The 26,743-nt window shown below is 41.7% G+C and overlaps 1 protein-coding gene across 9 annotated transcripts in view; it reads left to right on the plus strand.

Moving 5' to 3' along the window:
- Nucleotides 1–26,743, plus strand: part of LOC134356755 (inositol 1,4,5-trisphosphate receptor type 1) — a 552,079-nt gene that overhangs the window by 410,413 nt on the left and 114,923 nt on the right. For all 9 annotated transcript variants that reach the window (XM_063067855.1, XM_063067853.1, XM_063067854.1 and 6 more), the window contains 2 exons: nucleotides 1,097–1,272; nucleotides 21,771–21,935. In XM_063067855.1, coding sequence (XP_062923925.1) covers nucleotides 1,097–1,272; nucleotides 21,771–21,935 — 341 coding nt within the window. The remainder of the gene's footprint in view (nucleotides 1–1,096; nucleotides 1,273–21,770; nucleotides 21,936–26,743) is intronic.

A 26,743-nucleotide genomic window follows, 5' to 3' on the forward strand; every position in this document is an offset into this window, starting at 1 on the left:
TCCTGTCTGCCAGAAGCTCCAAGTGTATGGATGTGCATATTAAGTTTGACGTTAATGCAGTGTGTTATTATGTAATTTTGTTTCCAATATTTGCAATTTGTTATACAGTCCACCAAGAATATCTGCTGTAGGGCAGAAAATGGGGAAAAACATTCATATAGTGCTATAAGTGTCCCAGTGGAGAGCGAAGTAAGAAATCAAGATATCCTGATTAAGCTTAGAGAAGTCCCACCCTTCTATATTTCCATTGGCTATTATGTTAGAGAGAAAAGTCTAAGCTACTGTATAATCAATAGCCTCTCCTTAATCCTTGATCCAATGTTTGAATACTAAGTAAATGCAACCAGTGTTTACTTAATAAATATCAGAGCTTGTAGTGTTCAAAAGCATACTGCAATATAATACATTACAAAGTGTAACATTCTTGTGGTTGCAGAAAAAATGCATATCCAGTCTGCCAAAAGGCTTTTTCTTTCTTGAAGGTTTAGTAAACATTATATGCCGGGCCCCATGTTCCATTCCCCACACCTAATAAAGTTTTGCACTGCCCTGCCCAGTAAATATATTTTGTTTTCCTCTGCCTTGTAGCAAGCGAGAAAGCTGGAGGGAAAGAGGATTATTTGAATATCCTACTCCCCTATTTCTGCATGACTGAATAATCTGAGTGGTTATTAAGTCCACTGTTAGACCTTCCATTTTACGACTTGAGTAAACAGTGGTAAAATCTTTCCGATGGTTCTGATTTCTTACTTCCTGAGTTTAAGTGGAACGATTTAAATGTCTATTAACAATTTCATGATCCGGTAACTTGTAAACGTGTTGAAATATTGTCTTAGTTGATCTACATGGAAATTAATATCCAGTAATAGTGATGTTGGAGGTATAAAAATGTCCAGCTGAACTTCAACAAATGTGGCTGGGATTTTTCTATGTGAATACTTGAAATGCACTTTTCTCAGCAAAACACCATGTAATAGGAAATTCCTGTCCACAGTTGCACAGTTGAGTTTAGTGACTTTCAGTTAACCTCTTGTGATACGTACATGTGCAAATGGTAGGTTTGTATCTAAAACTGACTGACTTCTTTTGTATGCAGGTACTTTGGAGGCACATTTATCAGGCTTGCTATGGACAGCGGTGTGTATATCTCTTGCCATTGTGATCGCCCTTCCAAAACCCCATGGTATCAGAGCTTTGATAGCCTCCACGATTTTGCGCCTTATATTCTCAATTGGCTTGGAACCAACCCTGTATTTGCTGGGAGCATTTAATGTGAGTATTTTATGTGCATAGAATAAAACTGCACTTATACCAGCATTTTATAGATAAATGCACCCTTCTTTTTTTAACACTTTCCTGAAAGCACACAGTATGTCTGGCGAAGTATTTGTATGCCTGCCCTGATCTTGTGCCTTGAATAAGTTTTTTTTAAATTCAGTCACACTTCCATGAAGGAACCTGAAGAATTTTAGTACATTAGGAGTGTTTTATAATTAAAATGAAAATGGGGAAAAAACTGCACATGCTGGAAATCTAATATAAAATGGTGGAAAAGCTCAATTGATCACTCTGCATCTGCGGAAAGAGAAATAGTTAAACCTTCAGTTCAAAGTTATTGTTTCTGACTAAGTATCTTCCACTTGAAACATTAATTCCATTTCTCTTCGCTTAGGTGTTCCCTAATCTGTTATTTCCCACAACCTGCCTGTCCAGGTAGACCCATTGTCTCAGCTTGCCCCTGCCCCACCAAACTCATTTCTGCATACCTCGTAAGTTCCCTGGCCCCCACTGCTTTATTTTCACCATGGATGTCCAGCCCTGTATACCTCCATCCCCCACCAGGAAGGTCTCAAAGCTCTCCACTTCTTTTTGGATTCCAGACCTAACCAGTTCCCCTCTACCACCACTCTCCTTCATCTAGCAGAATTAGTCCTTACTCTTAACAATTTCTCCTTTGGCTCCTCCCACATCCTCCAAGCTGAAGGTGTAGCCATGGGCACCCATATGGGTCCCAGCTATACCTGCCTTTTTGTTGGCTTTGTGGAACAATCTATGTTCCGTGCCTATTCTGGTACCTGTCCCCCTCTTCCCCTTCACTACATTGACGATTGCATTGGCGCTGCTTCCTGCATGCATGCTGAGCTCGTTAACTTCATTAAATTTGCCTCCAACTTTCACCTTGCCCTCAAGTTTATCTGGTCCATTTCTGACACCTCCCTCCCCTTTCTTGATCTTTCTGTCTCCATCTCTGAAGACAACTTATAAGACCAGAAGACAAAGGAGCAGAAGTAGGCCATTCGGCCCATCGAGTCTGCTCTGCCATTTTTATCATGAGCTGATCCATTTTCTCCTATTTAGTCCCACTCCCCTGCCTTCTCACCATAACCTTTGATGCCCTGGCTACTCAGATACCTATCAATCTCTGCCTTAAATACACCCAATGACTTGGCCTCCACTCCAATTCCATAGATTCACCACCCTCTGACTAAAAAAATTTCTTCGCATTTCTGTTCTGAAAGGGCACCCTTCAATCCTTAAGTCATGCCCTCTCATACTAGACTCCCCCATCATGGGAAACAACTTTGCAACATCCATTCTGTCCATGCCTTTTAACATTCGAAATGTTTCTATGAGGTCTCCCCTCATTCTTCTAAACTCCAAGGATGTCTACTGATGTCTACTATAAGCCTACAGACTCTCACAGCTACCTGGACTATTCCTCTTCCCACCCTGTCTCTTGCAAAAATGCCATCCCCTTCTCGCAATTCCTCCGTCTCCGCCGCATCTGCTCTCAGGGTGAGGTTTTTCATTCCAGGATGAAGGAGATGTCTTTCTTTTTTAAAAAAAGAGACTTCCCTTCCACCATCATCAACTCTGCTCTCAAATGCATCTCTCCCATTTCACGCACATCTGCTCTCACCCCATCCTCCTGCCACCCCACTAGGAATAGGGTTCCCCTTGTCCTCACCTACCATCCACCAGCCTCCGGGTCCAACATATAATTCTCCATAACTTCCGCCACCTCCAACGTGATCCCACCACTAAGCACATCTTTCCCTCCCCGCCCCCCCCGCTTTCCGCAGGGATCGCTCCCTACGCAACTCCCTTGTGCATTCATTCCCCCTCCCCCCATCCCTTCCTACCGTTCTCCCTCCCAGCACTTATCCTTGTAAGCGGAACAAGTGCTACACATGCCCTTACACTTCCTCCCTCACCACCATTCAGGGCCCCAGTCAGTCCTTCCAGGTGAGGCGACACTTCACCTGTGAGTCGGCTGGGGTGATATACTGTGTCCGGTGCTTCTGGTGCGGCCTTCTATATATTGGCGAGACCCGACGCAGGCTGGGAGACAGTTTCGCTGAACACCTACGCTCTGCCTGCCAGAGAAAGCAGGATCTCCCAGTGGCCACATATTTTAATTCCACGACCCATTCCCATTCTGATATGTCTATCCATTGCCTCCTCTACTGTCAAGATGAAGCCACACTCAGGTTGGAGGAACAACACCTTATATTCCGTCTGGATAGCCTCCAACCTGATGGCCTGAACATTGACTTCCCTAACTTCCGTTAATGCCCCACCTCCCCTTCACACCCCATCCCTTATTTAGTTATATATATTTTTAATATATTTTTATTTAATTTTCCCCCTTTTTTTCTCTCTCTCTTTTTCCTCCCTCTATCCCTCTCACTATAACTCCTTGCCTGCTTTCAACCCTCTGGGCTGCCCCCTTTCTCCCCAGGCTTCCCATCCCATGATCCTCTCCCTTCTCCAGCCTGGTATCCCTTTTGCCAATCAACTTTCCAGCTCTTCGATCCACCCCTCCCCTCCTGTCTTCTCCTATCATGTCAGATCTCCCCCTCCTACTTTCAAATCTCTTACTCTTACTATCTCTTATTTCAGTTGGTCCTGACGAAGGGTCCCAGCCCGAAACATCGACTGTACCTCTTCCTATAGATGCTGCCTGGCCTGCTGCGTTCACCAGCACTTTTTGTGTGTATTGCTTGAAATTCCAGCATCTGCAGATTTCCTTGTGTCTGCATTTCCCACGTTTTCTGTTTTTAATATAAATTTGTTCTTGATGTGAAAACTCAGAAGCTGACAGTTTTTAAAACCTTATCACTTATCATTTGTGTGTGAATACCTATTAGGTATTCAAGAGAACACTTCCCTCTGATGATTGGGTAAAGGAATAGATTGTCTCTCAGACCTTGAAACCACATTCCTGAAACAGTTAAGCTTTTCAGGAAAAGAAGTAATAATATTGTTGGAGTTGTACAATTTTAATTAATTTTTTCTCTGATGATTTAAATTGTTTTGCAACTATAGATTTTATTATGCTTCGATTAATATTTGGTGTCTGCATTAATCTGTTGTGAAGTAGGAGAGTATTTCTGCTGTCTTGATGATGCATTTTCTGGAATATTGAGGTACAATTGTTTAATTGAAGATAATTTATGTCCGACCTCCAGTATGGCAAATTAGGAAGAGATCTGGAGACGGTCTTAGCTTTTTTCCTCAAATATCTTTTAGTTTGTGTTAAACTCAAGCACTGGGTGAAAACTGGATTCAGTCACTGGTCCACTTGCTGCACCAAAGAATGATCTGTAGAGGAGAAGTTCCAAAGATGTGAGCTAATGGACTAAAGCAACATTTTACTGTCAACAGCAAAGAAAGAGCTTTCACTTTTCACCCGATTGACAGCGGTTCACAACTTTGCACCGTTTATACGAAAGATTTCCAATACTCTGGGAATTTGCTGACATGGTGTTCCTTAAAAGGCCAAGCAAAGGAAAATTGTGAACCTTTGTATTTCTCTACAAACTGCAAATCTTGAAATTGGAGCATGAAATGCTTTTTTTCATAGACATAAGTTGCACACAAAATAATTTAGCATATTTTTTTAGAACTTATCACTGTTCATTTGTGTGTGAATACCTGTTGGGGTACTTTCACTTGGATTTGTTTCTTTGGCCGTAGCATTGACCATTTACGTTTGAATTCCAACCCATTATAAAATTGGTTTCTTGCAGCGTGCCCAGTTTTTATCCACTGTCACCTGTGCACTTTGAAATATTTGCACAGTGCTCAGTTCCACCCTGATTGGCCTATGTTGGAACTGCCATGTGTAACCTCCTACTTGTGTTCAATGGCCATAGATCTCTCCCAGCAGTTGCTTCAGACCACTGCCACCTTCCACCTTTCGCTACATACTCCAGCGTCAGAGATCACCCAGGGACAGAATTCATAGAGGGTTGCCTACAGTGCCTATAAAAAGAATTCACCCCCCACCCCTTTGGAAGTTTTCATGTTTTGTTCTTTTACAAAACTGAATCACAGTGGATTCAATTTGTGTTTTTTTTAACATTAATCAACAGAAAAAGACTCGTGCCAAAATGAAAACAGATCTCAACAAAGTGATCTAAAATAATTATAAATAAAAACACAAGATAATTGTATTTTGTGCCTTTAGTAAGTATTCACCCCTTTTAATATGACACACCATCACTGGTGCAGCCATTTGGGTTTAGAACTCACATAATTAGTTAAATGGAGATCTGTTTTTAGAGAACTGTGTACAGTCAAGGTGTTTCAATTGATTGTAGTAAAAATATACCTGCATCTGGAAGGTCCGCTGTTGGTGAGTCAGTATCCTGGCAAAGCTACACTGTGAAGACAAAAGAACACTCCAAGCAACTCTGCAAAAAGGTTATTGAAAAGCACAAGTCAGGAAATGATACAAGAAAATTTCCAAGTCATTCAATATCCCTTGGAGTACAGTTAAGTCAATCATCAAGAAAGGGAAAGAATATGGCACATCTGTAAATCTGCCTAGAGCAGGACAACCCCAAAAACTGAGAGACCGTGCAAGAAGGGAACCAGTGAGGGAGGCCACCAAGAGACCTCAGACAACTCTGGAGGACTTGCAAGCTTCAGTGGCTGAGATGGGAGAAACTGCTCATACAACAACTCTTGGCCAGGTGCTTCACCAATCGCAGCTTGATAGGAGAGTGGCAAAGAGAAAGCCACTGTTGGGGGGAGAAAAACTCACATGAACTCTTGGCTAGTGTTTACCGGAAGGCATGTGGGAGACTCTGAAGTCAGCTGGAAGAAGGTTCTATGGTTTGATGAAACCAAAATTGAGCTTTTTTCTGGCCATCAGATTAAATGCTGTTTTTGTCATAATCCAAACACCGCACATCATCAAAAACACACCACACCATTCCTACCATGAAGCATAGTGGTGGGTCAATCATGCTGTGGGGATGCTTCACTGCAGGAGGCCCTGGAAGGCTTATGAAGGTAGAGGGTAAAATGAATGCTGCAAAATACAGGGGAATCCGGGAGGAAAACCTGTTGCGGTCTGCAAGAGACCTGCGACTTGGGAGAAGATTTGTTTTCCAGCAAGACAATGACCCCAAGCATAAAGCCAAAGCTACACAGGAATGGCTTAAAAAGAACAATGTCCTGGAGTGGCCAAATCAGAGTCCAGACCTCAATCCAATTGAGAATTTGTGGCTGGACTTGATCTCCATGCAATCTGACAGAATTTGAGCAGTTCTGTAAAGAAGAATGGGAAAAACTTGCAGTGCCCAGATGTGGAAAGCTGATAGAGACATATCCATACAGACTCGAGACTGCAATTGCTGCCAAAGATGCGTATACTAAATACTGACTTGAAGGGGGGTGAATAAGTATGCAATCAATAATTTTGTGTTTAATAATTGTAATAAATTTAGATAAATTTGTAGAAATTTGTTTTCACTTTGACACAAGAGTCTTTTCTGGTGATCAGTGTCAAAAAAGCCAAATTAAATCCACTGTAATTCAATGTTGTAAAACAATAAAACATGAAAACTTCCAAGGAGGGTGAATACTTTTTATAGGCACCGTATACCTCCTTCTATTTCAATGAGAAACTGCTGGCAATTTGGCCAGTGGAGCTTTCCCTTCCCAGCAGTGTGGGCTGCCATTGATTGTGTACATGGTGCTATAAACATTCCAGTTATTAACTTGGCTTTCTCGTCAGCAGGATGAGTTTCTCCTCCCTCAATGAGCAGCTGGTTTTCTTCATGATCTTTAAATGCCATGTTTCTTGCCTGTATTTTAAATTGCTATAACACTTCCATACATAAGAAGCTGTTTCCTTCCTACTTGTTACAGCACAGAATAAGTCAATTGGCCCAGTAGGGCTGCATTGGCACCCAGAATAGCAATCCCATCAGTCTTATTGCTCCACCTTATTATCTGCGCCCACCAATTTCTATTCATTGTTTTTTCCCACTAACCTGTATTATGGTGTAATTTACAGCTGGCAAATTAACCTTAAACTCCAGAACATGGGAGAAAACTGGAACATCTGGTAGAAATACATCTGTCTCTGAGAAGTGTATGCAGGCTCCACACTGACAGCACTCAAGGTCAGGGCTGGACCCGAGCCCCTGGAGTTACTGCCACACTGCCCAAAAGGACCAGCACTGGCCAGAGGAGAGAGTTCCTGGAACTCTGGGGCTTCCCTTTCTGGCTCCAAACTGTGCACCTTCCTCCTGGACTCCTGTTGCAAAGTCTAACCTGTGCAATTTAGGAAATGGCAACATAATTTGTTCATTATTGTCACATCTATTGAGGAACAATGAAAAACATTGTTTTGCATGATCATTTCATCACGTCAGTACATTGTTATTGCTTTCCCTTGTACTATCTCAAAAATATAGTTTATAGTGAATCAGAATCAGGTTCAATATCACTGGCATAAGTCATGAAATTGTTTTGCAGTAGTACATTGTAAAAACATTTATAAGTTACAATAAGAAATGTGTACATGTATGCAAATGTATGTATGTGTATGTATATATGTCTGTATGTAGGTGTGTGTATATATGCGTATATGTGTGTGTGTGTGTGTGTAGGTGGTGTACGTGTGTTCATTGTTCTTTCAAAAAACTGATGTTGGAGGGGAAGAAGCTGTTCCTAAAATGTTGAGTGTGTGTCTTCAGGTTCCTGTACCACCTCCTCGGTGATAGTAATGAGAAGAGGGTATTTCCTGGGTAATGGGCGTGCTTAATGATGGATGCCGCCTTTTTGAGGCATCACCTTTTGAAGAGGTTGTCGATGCTGCGGAGGATATTGCCCATGATTGAGCTGGCTGAGTTTGCAACTTCCTGCAGTTTTTTTCCTGATCCTGTACAATGGCCCCTCCATATCAGATGGTGACGCAGCCAGTTAGAATGCTCTCCACAGTACATCTGTGGTCTTTGCTGGAGTCTTTGGTAATATATCAAATCTCCTCAAACTTCCAATGAAATATAGCGACTGTTCTGCTTTCTTTATAATTGTATCAATATGTCAGGCTCAGGATCGGTCTTCAGAGGTATTAACACCAAGAACATGAATCTGTTCAGCCTTTCCACTGCTGATTGCTTGATGAGGATTGTGTGTGTTCCCTGGACTTTCCTTTCTGAAGTCCACAATCAATTCCTTGGTCTTACTGACGTTGAGTGCAAGGTTGTTGTTGTTGCAACACCTCAGCTGATTTATCTCACTCCTACACGCTTCTTCATCGCAATCTGAAGCTCTACCAACAGTAGTTGTGTCATTGGCAAATTTATAGATCCCATTTGAGCTGTACATTGCCCCAGAGTCATAGATGTAGAGAGAGTAGCATGCATCCTTGAGATGCACTAGTATCGACTGCCAGTAAGGAGGAGATGTTATTTCATATCCACACTGATTTGGTCTCCTGATGAGTAAGTCAAGGATCCAATTGCAGACGGACATACTGAGGCCCAGGTTTTGAAGCTTTTTGATTAGTACTGAGGGGATGATTGTCTTGGACTCTGATTCTGTTGAAATCGATAAACAGCAGCCTGATGTACTTATTGCTATTGCCCAGGAGGTTCAAGGCTAAGTGGAGAGCTGGTGAGATTTCATCCACTGTCGACCTATTGTGCTGATAGGCAAATTGCTGTGGGTCCAGGTGCTTGGGCAGGAGTTAAAATGGGCCATGACCAACTTCTCAAAGCACTTTATTGCAGTAGATATGAGTGTAACCGGGCAATAGTCATTGAGGCAGCCCACCCCGCTCTTCTTGGGCACTGGTGTGATTATCATCCTTTTGAGGCAGGTGGGAATTTCTGACTGCAGCATTGAGAGGTTGAAGATGTCCTCGAATACTCACGACAGTTCATTGGCACAAGTTTTCAGTGCTTTACCAGGTACACCATCAGGGCCTGACTTCTTTCAAGATGTCCTCTTGAAAGATGTTCTGACATCGGCCTCTGAGATAGAGATCACAGGGTCACCAGATGCTGCAGGTATTTCTACAGGTGTAGTATTCTCCCTTTCAAAGCGTGCATGGGAGGTGTTGAGCTCATCTGGGAGAGAAACGTCACAGATGTTCCTGATGTTAGGTTTCACTTTGAGGAGGTAGTGGTGTGCAAACTCTGCCAGAGCTGATGTGCATCAGACTCTGCCTCTAACGTTAGTTGGAATTGCTATCTTGCTCTTAAAATAGCCTTCCATAGGTTGTACCTGAACAGCTTGTGTAGTTCTGGATCACCAACCTTGAATGCCACAGATCAACAGACTACAGAACCAAATCTCATGGTTCATCTATGGCTTTTGGTTTGGGTAAGTCTGCTGTGTTCTCAAAAGCACACACTCATCCACACAGGTCTTGGTGAAGTTGGTGACAACAGTGGAGTTCCCATTCAGATTTGAAGATGAATTCCTAAATATTGTCCATTCCACTGATTCAAAGCAGTCCTACAAGTGCTCCTTCACCTCCCTTGTCCATAACTTTTGTGGTCTTCACTGGTGCTACAGTCTTCAGTCACTGCCTATATGCCAGAAATAGAAGTACATCCAGGAGACTGGACTTTCCAAAGTGTGGGTGTGGGATGGCACATTAAGCATTCTTGATAGCAGTGTAACAGTGGTCAAGTACTGCAACCTTGCTCTGAAGGTTCAGCTTTATTTTTCAGAATCTGTACATTTGGCCTACTTGCAGCCCAGCATGCATTCTTCGTTTCCTTATTCTTAAAGGGAATCTGCACTCATGACACAAGTCTGTATTTTGGAATCTACCAATTTTGAATATCGATAGATTTTTTTAAAACATCTTACAATGATGTTGCTTACTAAAGTACCCATGGTTGTGATTGCATTTCAGCTGTAGTATTCCTAAATGGGAATATTTGACCATTCCCTTTGGAATTACGTGCAAAGAGTCATCGTTCCGGCGCCATCTTGGTTCAGTGTAAGGTGGCAGATAATATGATGTAAGGCCATGAAGGGTGGATTTTGAGGTCAACAGGGTACTCCTGCTCCTCGGTCTAAATACAGCACTGTGCAACTGGGTGTTGGACTTCCTAATGAACAGACCTCAGACAGTCGAGAGGGATGGACGGATCTTCAGCTTGCTGCTTGTGAGATTTACTTGTCTCTGTGCTGAACTAAGACTGTGGCCCAAAACTAATGGGCTCCTGGTTCAGCTGTGACTAGGTTCGTGGCTGTGGACTTACTTTCATTAACTTCATTTCTGAATGCTATTTGCTTACCCTTATTGTTTGCGAGACTTATTTATCTTTCTGCACACTAGTTGTTTGATGGTCTTTCTTCCTCTAATTGGTTTCTTTGCTTTGTGGTTTGCTGTAAGGAGGTGAATCTCAAGGTTATCTATAGTATACACACATTGATAATAAATGTACTTTGAACTGCTCCTTCTTCCCCAGTATACTCAACATAGGTGGCCCCCAGGCCTGTGCGCTGAACCCATTGCTATACATTCAGTTCAAACATGATTGCGTGGCCAAACGCCTGAGTAATCACATTGTCAAATTCGTCAATGACCATGCTTTGTTCTGTCCAGTGCATGTCATAATTACTAAAGTGTCTGTTCACAAAGGCTTGCTGGTAAGATATATTCTTGAGTCTGAGTGGACTTGGATTCAAAGAACTGTTAATAATTTAATGATGCAGTGACTTCTCAGCATGTTGAAGTGTTGTTTTAGTTGTTATACATTAAAATTAATATCCAGGTACGTTGAAGTTGGAAGTACAGGGATGTCCAACTGAGCTTGAACAAATGAGGATGGGAGTTTCCTCTGTGAATTCTTGAAAACTCCACTTGACAGCGCCTGAGATCAGGATTGAATCTAGATCACTGACACCATGGAGTAGCTGTATTACCCACACCACTGTGCTTCCCAGCTGGACATAGGACATTACAACACGGCATAAGCCCTTTGGTCCACAATGTTGTGCTGACTTTAAACTTACTCTAACATCAGATAACACTTCCCTCCTACATAGCCTTCCATTTTTCTATCATCAATGTGCCTATCTAAGAGTCCCTTAAATGTCCCTTATGTATTTGCCTCTGGCAGGGTATTCCATGCACCCACCATTCTACATTTTTAAAAAATCATCTTGCCTCTGACATTCCCCCACTATACTTTCCTCCAGTCACCTTTACTGAGAAAATGTCTGGATAATTTGTTCATTACTGTCACATGTATCAAGGTACATGTTGCATAATAATTAAATTATGCCCCCTCGTAATATCGTAATCGCCCCTCGTAATGTCTTTGGCTATGCACTCAATCTATGCCTCTTATCATCTTGTACACCATCAATTCACCTCTCATCCTCCTTTGCCCCAGAGAGAAAAGCCTTTGCTCGCTCAACCTATCCTCATAAAATGTGCTCCCTGATCCTGGCAGCATCCTGGTGAATCTCCTCTGCACCCTTTCTAAAGTTTCCGCATCCTTCCTATAATGAGGTGGCCAAAACTGCACACAATATTCCAAGTGCGGTCTAACCAAGCTTTTATAGAGCTGCAACATTACCTCGCGGCTCTTGAATTCAATCCTCCAACTATTGAAGTTCAACACACCACGTAACTTCATAACAATCCTATCAACTTGCACAACAACTTTGAGAGATCTATGGAGGTGAACGTCAAGGTCCTGCTCCATAGCAAGTAGGTGACTACAGCACTGATTAGATGCATTGAGAAGCATTCTAACAGAATAAGGTAGAGTTTCCTGGCGTTATTACCTCTTGCATTCTTTCCACCAAGGTAAGAAACTTATTCAGGTAGCGATGCTTCACAGTCCTTGCCTCACATAAAGACTATCAAACACAGCCACACATCAGAAGAAAAATTCACTGTAATTCATCCTTGGCTGCATTCTTCACACTTTTTGGGAAAAGCATCATTTAGTTTCCTCTCTGTCTCCCTCTCCCAGGCATTTGAAAACATAAGTTGGACTGTAGGGTCAGAGCAGTCCAGACTTGTAAGGCCAAAGACAAGTTGCCAGGTGAATACAATGTAAATTGGCAGAGCGTGCTAAGTAAATCACGTATGTAAAACTATCCATGCGCTAAGCACTGTTCTTTGAGCCAGGAAATGATTAGCATCTATGTCTCGGCTACATGATTCCAGCTACGCAGATCTGGGCTCACACCTGACCTGCAGAACAGTAGCTAGCTGAGAGATGTAAACTCCTCCTTGGACAGTGAACTGTTGGAAGAATTTGCAATTTAAATTGTGTTCGTTCTAGGGATCTTAATTTTATAAACTCAGCTGCTTGAGATATCATAAATGAAAGTGGGATTCATCATAATCTCATGAGAAGGAGAAAATTGTTTTTTTTCTTTAAGACATAATAAAGAAAATTTATATTATGTCATGGCTGCATCATGGAAAGAATTCTGACTTTTTTTTTTAAATGAATGTTTTGTGTTTTTTTGAAGCACTGTCAAGGTTATCAGCCAGAGTGTTTTGTGGCTTATGTGTAAGTATTACATTGAGGAGAAAAATCTAAGATGATGATACTCAAAGGTGGAAAAATAGAGAAAGCAGCTAACTGGGAAATCTCCTCTGCACCCTCTCTAAAGCTTCCACATTCTTTCTATAATGAGGTGACCAGAACTGAGCACAATACTCCAAGTGTGATCTAACCAGAGTTTTGTAGAACTGCATCATTAACTCGCGACTCTTCAACTCAATCCCACAACTATGCGTCTTCTTAACCACCCTATGAACTTGCACTAGAACCTTGAGGGACCTTTGGACATGGACCTCAAGATCCCTCTGTTCTTCCACACTGCTAAGAATCTTGCCATTAACCCTGTACTCTGTCTTCAAGTTCAAATGTATCACTTCTCATTTTTCCTGATTGAACTCCATCTGCCACTTCTCAGCCCAGCTCTGCATCCTATCAATGTGCCATTTAACCTAGAGCAACCTTCTACACTATTGAGAACACCACCAACCTTTGTGTCATCTGCAAAATTACTAACCTACTCTTCCATATCCTCATTCAAGTCATTTATATAAAAAAAATACAAAGAGCACGGGTCATAGAACAGATCCTTGAGGAACACCACTGGTCACTGACTTCCAGGCAGAATACACTCCATCTACTAATACCTTCTGCCTGTGTAGATAAACCAGCTATGTATCCACAGACCAATTTCCTTGGATATTCTGAATGAGCCTACTGTGGGGAACCTTGTCAAATGCCTCACTAAAATCCATATACAGTACACCATATGAACTTCATCAATTGTTGTGCCACTTCCTCAAAGAATTCAAACAGACTCGTGAAGTAAGACCTGCTCCCCTCATGATGACTCTCCCTAATCGGGCTATGCTTCTCCAAATTCTTTTAAATCCGGTCTGTAAGAATCCTCTCCAATAGTTTGCCCATAACAAAGCAAGACTTGCTGCTCTATAATTTCTAGGATTATCCCTACCTTTCTTGAGCAAGGGAATAATGTTTGCTACCCTCCAGTTTTCTAGTAGTGATACTATAGCTTATGAAGACACAAAGGTCATTGCCAAAATGTGCAGCAATGTCTTCCCTCTCTTCCCATAGTAACCCGGGGTATATCCTATCCAGCCCCAGGAATTTATCTATCCTCATGTTTCTTTAAAGTTCCAGTACATGCTCTTCCATGACATGTTCTAGCATATTAGCTTGTCCTCTTATTCATCTAGGTCCTCCTTACTGGTGAATACTGAAGCAAAGTATTCATTAAGGATCTCTCCTACTTTTTCTGCCTCCAGGTGTGTGTTTCCTCTTTTATTCCTGATCAGTCCTACCCTCACTCTAGTCATCCTGTCCCTCATGTATGTGTAAAATGCCTTGGGATTTTCCTCCTCCTTACTCACCAAGGCCTTCTCACTTCTGACTTTCCTGAGTCCTTTCTTAAAATGTTGCTCTCTAAAACTTACTCTTTCCTGTTGATAAAATGTTCCACATTTTGTGTCAACCATGGTTCCTTCACCCTACCAACCTTCACCTGACTCGTGAAGACAAACCTATCTAGAACGCAATGGAAGTGCTCCCTAAACAGCTTCTACACTTCTGTAGTGCATTTCCTTGAGTACATGTGTTCCCAATTTACACTCCCAAGATCTTGCCTAATAGCATCATAATTCCCTCTCCCCCGATTAAATGCTTTTCCAGAGCATCTGCTCCTATCCTTATCCAAGGCTATACTAAAGGTCAAGGAGTTCTAGTGATTGTCTGGGAAATGCATTAGATCCAGTATGGCCTCTCCTCCAGGAATCCTTCCTGGTTATCTTAATTCTACCCCTATCTAAATCTTTTGCACCAATGAGTTGCCATCAATGTTAGGAAGTTGAAATCACACATGACAAACAACGCTGTTATTTCTGCACTTTTCCAAAATCCATCTCCAGATCTATTCCTCGGTATCTCGGTGCCTAGTGGATGTGGTCTATAGAATACTCCCAGTAGAGTGATTGCTCCCTTCCGGTTTCTGACTTTTACCCACATGACAGTAGGCAATCGTTCCACAATGCCCTTCCTTTCAGCAGCTGTGATACTATTCCTGATTAGCAATACCACTCGCTCACTTCTTTACCTCCCTTCCTGCCCCTTTTGAAACATCTAAATCCCAGACCATCCAGCCACCATTCCTGCCCTTGTGACAGCCAGGTCTCTCTCTATTGGTCACAATGTCATAGTTCCATCAACTGCTCCGTGCTGTTAAGTTTATCACTTGTGTTCTTGATACTTCTTGCATTAAAATAGACTCCTATCAACTCATCTAATTGACTGCAATTATGCCCTATCCACTGCCTAGCCTTCCACACAGTCTATGTACAGGACGTATCTACCTTAATCCCAACTATCCCCATGGTTGTCATCCCCCATAAACCTAGCTAAAACCCATTTGGGAAGTGGAATTTTTCTGCATTTCCAGTGCAGGCGTTAGATGCCATCTCTGAGCACAAGATAGAAAAACAATATTTTGAAAGCTGAACTGATGCTCAGAACCATCCATTTTAACTTTATTTTCATCTCTTACAGCAAAGGAATTTCAACATTTTGTTTGGAGGGGTTGTGAATGTGGCCTGATTGGGATGGATAGAAGAAAAAAAGAGTTAAAAATGCTAGTTTCGAATGAATCCCTCTAAACTTTAACTGATTTCCTTTGCTCCACCCCAGATGTTAAAGGCATTTTTGCTCGGGAATTAAGTGTGTCCTAGAATCTTGAAGATCGCAGAAGAGAGGAAACGGTTCAGCCCAACACCTCTGTACCTGGCAGACGTTCCAAGATTTTTTTTTCCACTGAACACTTGTGTTCTGTATTATGGGGACTTTATTAGTAGTAATTATGTGAAATAATTTATAAACTGTGGTATGTTCTGGAAGTAATGAATGCAAGCTGCTAATCTCAAGGTACATCCTTTAGGGCCACTAGGTTTCCAAGCACCTTAAGAACCCCACAGCATAACTGTTTCAAAAACCTGCAGCCAAAAAGGCTTTGGCACCAGCTGGGGGAAAAATGAAATGACATGATTAGGAACAGATTGTGAATGCATTCCCTGGAGTTGAGGGATAAAATAGCTCCTCGTTAGTTCACCAAGGTTTCCACCGCATAAGGGTATAAGATAATGCCAGATTAAACACTGGAGACTTGCACCTATTTATTTTTTTAAGGATGAGTTTGTGTCTGGTCAGAGCTCAGCCATATTAAACTTCAAAATCTCCATGTGCTCATGAATAAGTTAGAGCAGTGTTGTGTAACAGAGATCTTTTCCTTTTTTTAAACTGCACAAAAACCAAGTAACAGAACTAGACCTTTTTTTTTGCAGTTTTTCCCAACTACTGAATAAATTGGTGCTTCATAACTTTCAAAATTAGCTACTGATACCATTGAAACAGTTGCTGGAAATCTGAAGCAACATACAAAATGCTGCAGGAACTCAGCAGGTCAGACAGTATCTATGGAGGGGGATAAACAGTTGACATTTCGGACACAGACCCTTCATTGGGACTGATAAAGAACTGATCACTTGTACCATTAGCCCTTTGATCATTTATTCCTTCCTGCTGTATCACTGGTCCCATCCTTTTACTACTTCCTGGTCCTGTAATTCATTTAAAAACTATCCTAACATTTTCGAGTTTGAAATAGAGACCATAAAGCTGAACTATTGAACATGCTTCCAGAGTACTTTATGAAATATTAAGACTGTCTCACAAACCTTGTCAAATGCCATCCTATTTGGGGTTTCCAAGAGTCACGAGGGCATAGGCAGGGTAAATGCACCTAGTTGTTTTTCCTAGTGTTGGGAATCTAGAATTAGAAGCCATTGATTCAAAGTGGAAGGGGTATGATTTAATAGGAACCCAAGGGGCAACTTTTTCCATCCAGCAGGTGGTATGTGGAATGAACTTCCAGAAGAAGTGCTTAAGGCAAGTACATAATCAACATGTGAAAGTTATTTAGACAGGTACATGGATAGGAAAGATTTTAGGATGATGTGGATGAAATGCAGCAGATTTGAGTAGCTTACAGGGGCATCTTTGGCTGCCTGGACTTCTTGGATCAAAGGGCATGTTTCTGTGCTCCATGGCTTTATAAAGACCAATCAAGCCACTGCTCAAAGCATACAGTTATTAACCCAAAGTTTTTTAAGCTATAGATTTTTTTGTTGCTGATTAGTTTCAGAATTATTGAAGGGTGTGGGGGGAGGAGGGTTGTGAAGGGAGTTTGAATAACAATAAAGAAACCCTAATCCAGTTTCCATTTGGCATCAGAAGATGGCAGACTATTGACTAATGAGAAGTTGTAGGGAGGTTGGGAAGATGATGCTGCAGTGCACAGCAACTGGAGACAGGCTGACGTTTAAGACTTCTGGAATAAGTCCCTTCACAATTGGCAGAGCCAGGCCAGCTGAGCCTTTCCAACATTGTGTTTTCATTTGACTAAATTAAATCTGGTCAACATCAGAACCTTAGAACCACAGTAGCAAAAAGAAACCAACAGCTTTACAAGAACTGACACCAATTCAAAGCTGCCTCCTCCCCCGCAAAAATATCTGGCTGCATGCTAAGGGTCCTTGATATACACCAGGCAGCCATAAAGTTGGATTAGAAAGTTGCTAGCCAATTATTTTACACGCAGCAGCCCTTCAGTTTTATTGATTTAAAAAATAAATTGCATCTTCTGAAAGCCTCAGAATGCAGCTTTCCCAGTGCAGTATTTGTTTTCCAAAGATTCCTGATGACTGGATGAGGGGCAGGATGGGATGATGTGGTGGTGGGGGGGGGAAGAGTTGTGCGCACTCACAACACTAAGCTCCATTTGTCACATTTCCAGCATTTAGTCTTAACTGTTACTGCACATGAAAGGAAGTGACATTTGCACTAGTCACAAAAAAAGAAGCATTCCCTCTGCCATTTGAATTTCATTTACCACAGCTTGTGCCAGTGCTTGGATTTTAAAAAAAATCAACTGCAGAGCAGACTGGAGTTTTAAATAATCTTCTGCTTTCAATAGGTTGTCTAATTATTAAGGGTTATCAAATATTAAATAAAATGTTAACAGTTTAAAAAAAACAAAATGCCAGCAGTCACTTAGAAGGCTAAGTAGTATCTGCAGCGAGAGAAATGAAATCAATATTTCAAGGTAGGGTCTTCTGCCCTGATAAAATATTACCCCCATTGACCATGGGTCCATTGTAACAATGGACTTCATCCACTAACATGAGAAATGCACTCCCCCATGTTCTCTTTTGCCTCCAGTGCTCTCAGGGAGAATGTTCGGTTGAAGGTTAGTGTTCTGGTCGGTAAATTTTGTTTACCACTTTGAGGAAATATTCTTGGGGCTTGGTTTTCATCAGACCAATCAGGGTATCACTTCCTGAAAAGTCACCTCCAATCAGAAAGTCATTACCTATGAAGCAGCCAGGTGCACTTTTCTACTTCTCTCAGTTCACATTTGGTACTCTTCTTCACAACCCTTCAGGTCCATCTTGGTGGTTTGCATCATTCACTTGGGGCTGTTGGCTTTTGAGAACATTTGCGTCTTGAAGGTGTGGGACTACCATCAGCCCAATCCCCTTTCTTTCTCCCTCTACCATGGGGAGATACCACAACTATTGTTGGAATCAATGTAAATCAGGTCAATTTTACCATCCAGTGCCTAACCTGAGCATCTCCAGTATTTTCTGTCACTTTCACAATTGGTTATTTTGATGTGGTGCAAGACTTAAGTAGTGCAGTCTGCTGCAGGTGCACAGATCTGGAGAAATTTAAATAGATCCTAATTTATAATGTGCGAAGAATTTCTAAATGCAGGAACTGGTACATGTGTGGGATGAGCAATTGAGAAGCAGCCTAAGTGCATACACCATAAAGGTGGCTGTTGGTAGCTTACTGAGTGCTACTGATTATTGGTGCATGATGCCAATACAATTCGTGAACAGAAGGCTATTCTATCCATCATGTCCAATCCAATCAAAACAAAGTCTTTCCAATCTAATCCCACCTGTCATTGGGATTATAACCCTTTAGATTTTTGTTTTTCAGATATACATACAAGTACTCTTTAAATATGATGCCTGCTCTTGTCTTTACCTCTCTTTTTTACACAACTTCTAAACTTCCACCACCCTCTGGTGAAAAAGTTTTCTTCATCTTCCCTCTTATCCTTTCATTAATTTTCATTAAATCTCTACTCTCCTCGCTACAGTTGGGCCCTGATGCTTTTGTGATTCCTAGGTTCTTCAGAAGTTATTAAGAATGAGGCATAGAACTTACTGCTTACGATTGTTTTATTATACATTACAAGAGCGGAAAATAAGCAAGAAAGTGAAGCAGCAAGAACAAAGAAAAGGTTGAATGGAAAAGTAGTCTCGTACTCGGAGAAGAGATAACAAAAATTCCAGTGGTAGCTATTAAAGTATAAAATAGCCAGATTCAAGTGACGTGACACCTACTACAGAAAACTGAGAAGCTTCTGAAAAAACACAGAAGCAACTGTACCATAATTACTGGAAAATTCACTGAACAGTTACATGTATATCGGTGATTATATAAAAAAATACAAGCAATCATAGGAAAGCTAAACTACAAGAAGCATAACAGTTCTACACCCATGCCAAGGGAACTAGACCTGAAGTTTCTTATTCAGTCTGTCTAGTCTCATCAAATGCTCAATTAAGTCTCCATTCAGCTGCCTCTAATCAAATGAATATGACACTTGTGTATCCAAACTTTCCATAGAGCTACACATTTTCTTGACCTTGCAACTCCTTTGTAAATCTCCTCTTCACTCTCTTTGATGCAATGACATTCTTCCTGTACTGTGACCAAAACTGCATGGAGTTTCGAAATGTGGCCCAACTAGTGTTGCATACAGTCCGAGTATATCTGCCCTGTACCTCGATTAAAAAGGGAAGCATCCTTCGTGCATTGTTCACCTTCCCTGCCATATTTAAATACTTGACAACATACACTTCAAGGACCCTTTGATCCTCCACACTACCCGATATCCTGCCACAAACTGACTGCAGCAACAGCCAAGTGAAATAATTTAAGAATTCTAATGTCTGATGATAGAAATAAGATTTTTTCAGTATTGGAGAAGTGCATAACAGCTTATAATGGTGCACCAAAAATTAATGTGATGCAACTATAGTAAAGCTCTGGTTATCTCCTATCGTAATGAGAAAGTACCGATGATTCATTATTTGGCTCATTGGGTGCTGACCACATGTTCACTTTAACATAGTGGAATCTTGGTTCCCACTTCAGCATGCACTAGATGGACCAATGACTCACTTTAAATTCATCAGGATCTATTAGAAAATTTGTTATGCTATCGCTTAACATTTTTTCTTTTTTTAAGAAAATGGTGAATTAGAAGTGTGTTGGGGTGTACATAAAGAAGGCTGTGTGATGGTGTAGTGGTTAGCACAATGCTATTAGAGTGCTAGTGACCTAGGTTCAATTCCTGCTGCTTGTCTGTAAGGCGTCTGCTTGTCCTTCCCATGACCATGTAGATTTCCTCCGGGCATTCTGGATTCCTCCTACATTCCAAAGACGTACAAGTTAGCAGGTTAATTGGTCATATGGGTGTAATTGGGCAGTGTGGGTTGAAGGATCTGTTACAGTGCTGCATCTCTAAATAAAATAAAATAATAGAAACATAGAAAACCTACAACACAATACAGGCCCTTTGGCCCACAAAGCTGTGCTGAACAGGTACTTGCTTTAGAAATTACCTAGGGTTGCCCATAGCCCTCTATTTTCTAAGCTCCATGTGCTTATCCAGGAGTCTCTTAAAAGACCCTATTGTATCCACCACCACCACCACCGTCACTGGCAGCCCATTCCACGCACTCACCACTCTGCATATAAAGACTTAACCCTAACATCCCCTCTGTACCTACTACCAAGCACCTTAAAACTGAATATGGGGAAGAGTCGTGACTGTTGTCTTTTAAATTATGAAGGATTTCTATAAGTAACTGGAGACAAATTATTTCCACTTGCGCATGAGCTGCAGATTAATTGGTAATAAATATAAGCTAACCGCGAATAGATCGATTCAATAATCTCGGAGGCATTTCTTTGTAGTGGTTAAATTTTCACTTGCATGGGGTAGCTGATACATTTAAGGAAAGACGATGCATATATGAAGGAATTACAAGTTTGTGGAAGCACTGGGTTGAGGAGTAACTCGATCATAGAACTTTAGCATCAGCATAGGACAGGTGAGCTAAATGTTTCTTTGGTCTTGTGCATGAGTGATACATTGACTGTGTTGAGTCCAAATGGATCAAAACTAAATAAAATATTATCTTGTTTCTGGAGCCAGATGGTCTTCAGGATAGTTTGCTCCTAATGATTAACTTTTATTGAGAATAGATAATTCTACAAACAATCCTATGATCTTCTTTAAAAAAAAGACGAATAAATGTTTTGTGAACTTGGTGTATAAACTAAAATGATTAGCTTAGATTTATGTGTCATATGGTGTTGGGCCGTGGCCAAGTGGTTAAGGCTAGTGATCTGAAGGTCGCTAGTTCGAGCCTCAGCTGAGGCAGCATGTTGTGTCCTTGAGCAAGGCACTTAACCACACATTGCTCTGCGACGACACTGGTGCCAAGCTGTATCAGCCCTAGTGCCCTTCCCTTGGATAACATCGGTGGCGTGGAGAGGGGAGACTTGCAGCATGAGCAGCTACCAGTCTTCCATACAACCTTGCCCAGGCCTGCGCCCTGGAAACCTTCCAAGGTACAAATCCATGGTCTCACGAGACTACAGATTAAAAAGGATTATTAATTATTGTAATTGTTTGTTAATCATACAAGGTGTGTCTGTTTGCAGCAGTTACTGTACAGCTAATGCATTTCAACACTTAGGGCAGTATTTAGTAATTTGATATCTCCTGATAGACTATGGCTGATCAATGATTTTTATGGTTCTTCACAGGTTGGTAATAAAGTAATATTCCTGACGAGCTTTGTGGGAAACAGAGGTACTTTCACAAAAGGGTACATGGCTATGGTCCTGGATGTGGAGTTTCTTTATCATCTAGTATACACACTAATATCTGTCATGGGACTCTTTGCCCATGAATTCTTCTACAGTCTGCTGGTATGTATTTGGAGAGATTCATTCATGCGATTTCTGCTTTAAATAAAACTCTCAGACGTCTTTTGTGGCAAGAATTTATCCCGTGGCCATAGTGAGCTACAAACTTGGGTGGAATGGAAGAACTGAGAAACTGAGAACTTTTTTACTCGGATATTTGGAAAATCGTGGGTCCTTCTCCAATGTAACTGGTTTCAGTTTGTATTGTCACCCGGAATTGATCAGAATGAAAGGATGCTCTTCTGCACACTTTCTTTTCAGGCTTTCAAAAAACTTGCAAAAATAAAAGTTCTGAGAGAGTTGGGAGTCCTTGTGCAGGATTCCCTAAACATTAGCTTGCAGGTTGAGTCAGTGGTAAGGAAGGCAAATGCAGCGTTAGCAATCATTTCGAGAGGACTAGAATATAAGAGTGACAATGTAATGCTACGGCTTTTTAAGGCAATGGTCAGATCACATGGAGTGTTATGAGTAATTTAGGGTCAGTTATTTAAGAAAAAAATACACTGGCATTGGAGAGGATTCAGAGAAGATTCACAAGAATGATACTGTGAACAAAAGGGTTGACATATGAAGAGAATTTGGCTCTGGGCCACTACTTGCTGGAGTTTAGAAGAATGAGGGGGAATGTCACTAAAAGCTATCGTATTGAAAAGCCTAGATAGAGTGGATATGGAGAGGATGTTCCCTATAGTGATTGTCGAGAACTAGAAGGCACAGGCTCAGAATAGAAGACAGTCCCTTTAGACTAGAGATGAAGAAGAATTTCTTTAGCAAGAGGGTGGTTACTTTGTAGAATTCATTGCCAATGGCAGCTGTGGAAGCCATCTCAATGAGTATGTTTAAAATGGAAGTTGATAGCTTCATTAGTTAGGATCAAAGGTTATGGGAAGAAGGCACTAGAATAGGGTTGAGAGGGATAATAAATCAGCTGTGATGGAATGGGGGAGCAAACTCGATGGGATGAATGGCCTAACCCTGCTTCTATGTCTTATGTTCTTCAGACCTTACAGATTCCCAAGTACCTTCTCCTTAGTAATAGCAACTACTCTCATTTCTGCCCCTGACACTCTTGAATTTGTGGCATATTGCTGGTGTCTTTCACAGTGAAGACTAATGCAAAATATTAATTCATTTTGTCTGCCATTTCTTTGTTCCTCTTTACTGCCGCTCCAGTGTCATTTTATAGTGGTTCAATATTTGCTCTCGCCTTTCTTTTATTTCTTGTATATCTAAGAAAACTTTAGGGATCCTCTTTTATATTATTAACTAACTTACCTTCATATTTTATCTTTTCTCTCCTTATGACTTTTGGTTTTTATAAGCTTCCCAATCCTCTAGCTTTCCACTAATTTTGCTATATTATATGCCCTCTCTTTTGCTTTTATGCTGTTTTTCCTTCTTTTGTCAACAGCAGTTGCCTCATCCTCCCACTGGAATACTACTACTTCTTTGGGATGTATCTGTGTGTGCCTTCTGGATTGCTCCCAGAAACTGCAGTTATTGCTGTTCCTCCATCATCCTTGCTCATCTCCCCTTCCAATCAACTTTGGCCAGCTCCTCTCTCATGCCTCTATAATTCCTTTTACTCCATTGTAATACTGATACATCTGACTTCAGTTTCTTCTCAAATTGCAGGGTGAATTCTATCGTATTATAATCACTGTTGCCTCAGGGCTCCTTTGCCTTAAGCTCCCTAACCAAATCTGTTTCATTAAACGAAACCCAATCCAGAATTGCCTCTCCCTTAGTGGTTTCAACCACAAGATGCTCCAAAAACCCATCTCAAAGGCATTCTACACATTTCCTCTTTTGGGATCTATCTCAAACCTGAGTTTCCCAATCTACCTACATATTGAAGTTCCCAATGACTATTGTAACATTGTCCTTTTTACATGCCTTTTCTATCTCCCGTTGTAATTTGTATCCAAATCTTGGCTAATATTTGGAGGCCTGTATATAACTCCCATCTGTGTCTTTTTCCTCTTGAGTTTCTTAACTCTACCCACAAGGAATTTACATCTTCCAAGCCTATGACCCTCTTTCTAAGGATTTGATTTAACAGATCCACCCAACCCCTCTCTGTCCTTTGGTTGCAATGTTAAGCTCCTAACTATGATCTTCTTTCGGCCACTACCCAGTGATACCCACAACATCATACCTGCCAATCTCTAATTGTGCTACAAGATTTTCTACCTTATTCCATATACTGTGTACATTTAAATATAACACCAATAGTCCTGTATTCGTCACCCTTTATGATTTTTGCCCCATTACACTTCAACTAATCCCACTAAATGCAATTTTGTCCTATAATCTGCCTGTCCTTCCTCACAATCTCACTTCACACTGCATCGACTTGTATACAAATAGCCCCATCCTCTGCCCTATCACTCTGATTCCCATCCCCTGCGACATTAGTTTAAGTCGGTCCCAACAGCTCCAGCAAACCAGTCCATAAGGATATTAGCCCCCCCCCCCCCTTGGGATCAGGTGCAAACTGTCTTTTTTGTACATGTCATATCTTCCCCAGAAGAGGTCCCAATGATCCAGAAATCTGAAACATTGCCCCTTGCACCACTTCCTCAGCCTCTCATTCATCTGTACTTTCATCGTATTCCTGCCCTGACTAGCATGTGCTACTGGGAGTAATCCATAGATTACTACCTTGGAGGTCCTGCTCGTCAGCCTCTTCCCTAACTCCCTGTACTCACTGCACAGGACCTCTTCCCCTTTTCTACCTATGTCATTGGTGCCGATGTGCATCATGATCTCTGGCTGCTCACCCTCCCTCTTGAGAATCTTCTGCTGTCACTGTGAGACATCCTGGATCCTTGCCAGTACACCATCCTCGCTTCTCTTTCACAGCCACAGAATCTCCTGTCCATCCCCCTAACTATCGCATCTCCTATCACTACTGCTCTGTCTAACTTTACCACTCCCTGCTGAGCCTCAGAGCCAACTGCAATGCTGCTGGCCTGGATGGTGCTGCTGTGTCCTGATAGGCCACTCCATGCAGCGGTATCCAAAGTAGCCTATCAGGACACAAGTATACTTGTTGCTGAGGGGAATGGATACAGGGGAACCCTGCAGTGACAGCTTACTATCCTTCTTCCTCCTGGTGGTCACCCATCTACCATCTGAAGCCTGCATGCTGAGTGTGATCACCTCAGTAGAAGTCTCTCCTTTAAGGTTTTCAGCCCTTTCGGTTACCTGTCCACCTCCCTAACTATTGGGCACCCTATCGATTAGTCCTTTCTGCTTTCACCTTTTTCCCCACTGAGCCTCAGTGCTAGTCTTGGTGCACCCCTGGCGGCTGCAGCCTTCTACTGAACTGTTGTTCCCGCCCTCCTCATCTCTTCCCCCAAATAGTATCTGAAACATATTCTTCTTTTGAAGGGAATTGGGCACAGGGGAGTCCTGCACTACTTGTCTACTCCCTTTTCCTTTCCTGGCAGTCACCGGGCTGCTTTTTGCCGGCAATTTAGTTGTGACCAACTTGCTAAAACCCATCTTCAAAGCTCTCAGCAGCATCTAGGAGTGTGTCCAGATATTTTCATATAATCAGTCAGCAGATGCAGCTGGACGTGCTTCCCACGGGTGCAGCCTCCAGGTACTCAGGAAGTCTCCCCGATCTGCCACATCCTAACCTGGATCCTAGCCAGCACCACCACCGTGGTTTCGGTATCACACCCACAGAATCTCCTGTTTGTCCCCCTAACCTCCGGCAGAGTGTTCTAAGACTATAACAAGAACCCTATCCATGTTTCTGTTGCCAAAGGCAAATCCTGGCCCAGTCTCTCAATGACCACGCTACCAGAGTCTGCTTTCCTTTTTATTGGCTGACGTGTCTCACAAATAACCAGTAAGAAATGTTTTCCCAAAGAGCTATATTAGCCAATCAGAAAAGTTTTTTTTTTAAGCTTGCTGCTACTGTTCCACCTCCTGCCTCTCAGGACATCAATGAGTGCAAATTAGTCATATCTCCTCTGAGGTTCCTGTTCCGCTGCCCGCCTCAAAACCTCAAAGTGAACTCGGTTATTGCTGCTCTTTAAGCTTTCCACTGCTGCTCGGCCTTCTGCCTGTCAGGACCTTAAGTTTAGAAGAATGAGAGGAGATCTCTGAACAAATACAAAATTCCAATGGGGCTTGCCTGGCAAGATGTAAGGAAAATAATGTTCCCTCTGGCTGGGTATGGGAGGGAGGTAGTGTCTATTGCCAGAGGATCACAGTCTCAGAATACATGATAAAATGTGTAGGACTGAGGTGTGGATCAACTTCATTCGGAGCGCTGAATCTGTAGAATTCTCTACCACAGAAGGCATTGGAGGCTAAGTCTCCAAATGTACTTAACAAGAAGATTGGTTTCCATAAACAAAAATGCATGAAGGGATATGGGCAGGAAGGTGGTATCGAGTCAGAAGATCAACTATGATCATATTGAATGGTGAGGTCAAATAGCTTATTCCATTCCTAATTTTAAGTTTTATCTCTGTCTTTCCCAAATAGCTATCCCAAGTGATTTTCATATTTCTTGCCTCATGCAGCAAATGTGTACGATTTAAATTGGTTAGGAGAAAGGGAACAAACAAAATGCAAGCAATTATCCAAAGCCACTTTGACAAAAGTTTAATGAAATTTTACACTTTGTGTGCTTATTGTTTCATGTGACAACCTAATGAAGGTATATCATAAGCACAAGAGATTCTGTAGATGCTGGTTATCCAGAATATACAAACACAAAATGTTGAGGAACTCAGTAGGTATGGAGAGGAATAAACAGTCAACGGTTTTGACCGAGGCCCATCTGATGT

This window comes from Mobula hypostoma, chromosome 15 (genome assembly GCF_963921235.1).
Source record: "Mobula hypostoma chromosome 15, sMobHyp1.1, whole genome shotgun sequence".
NCBI lineage: Eukaryota > Metazoa > Chordata > Chondrichthyes > Myliobatiformes > Myliobatidae > Mobula > Mobula hypostoma.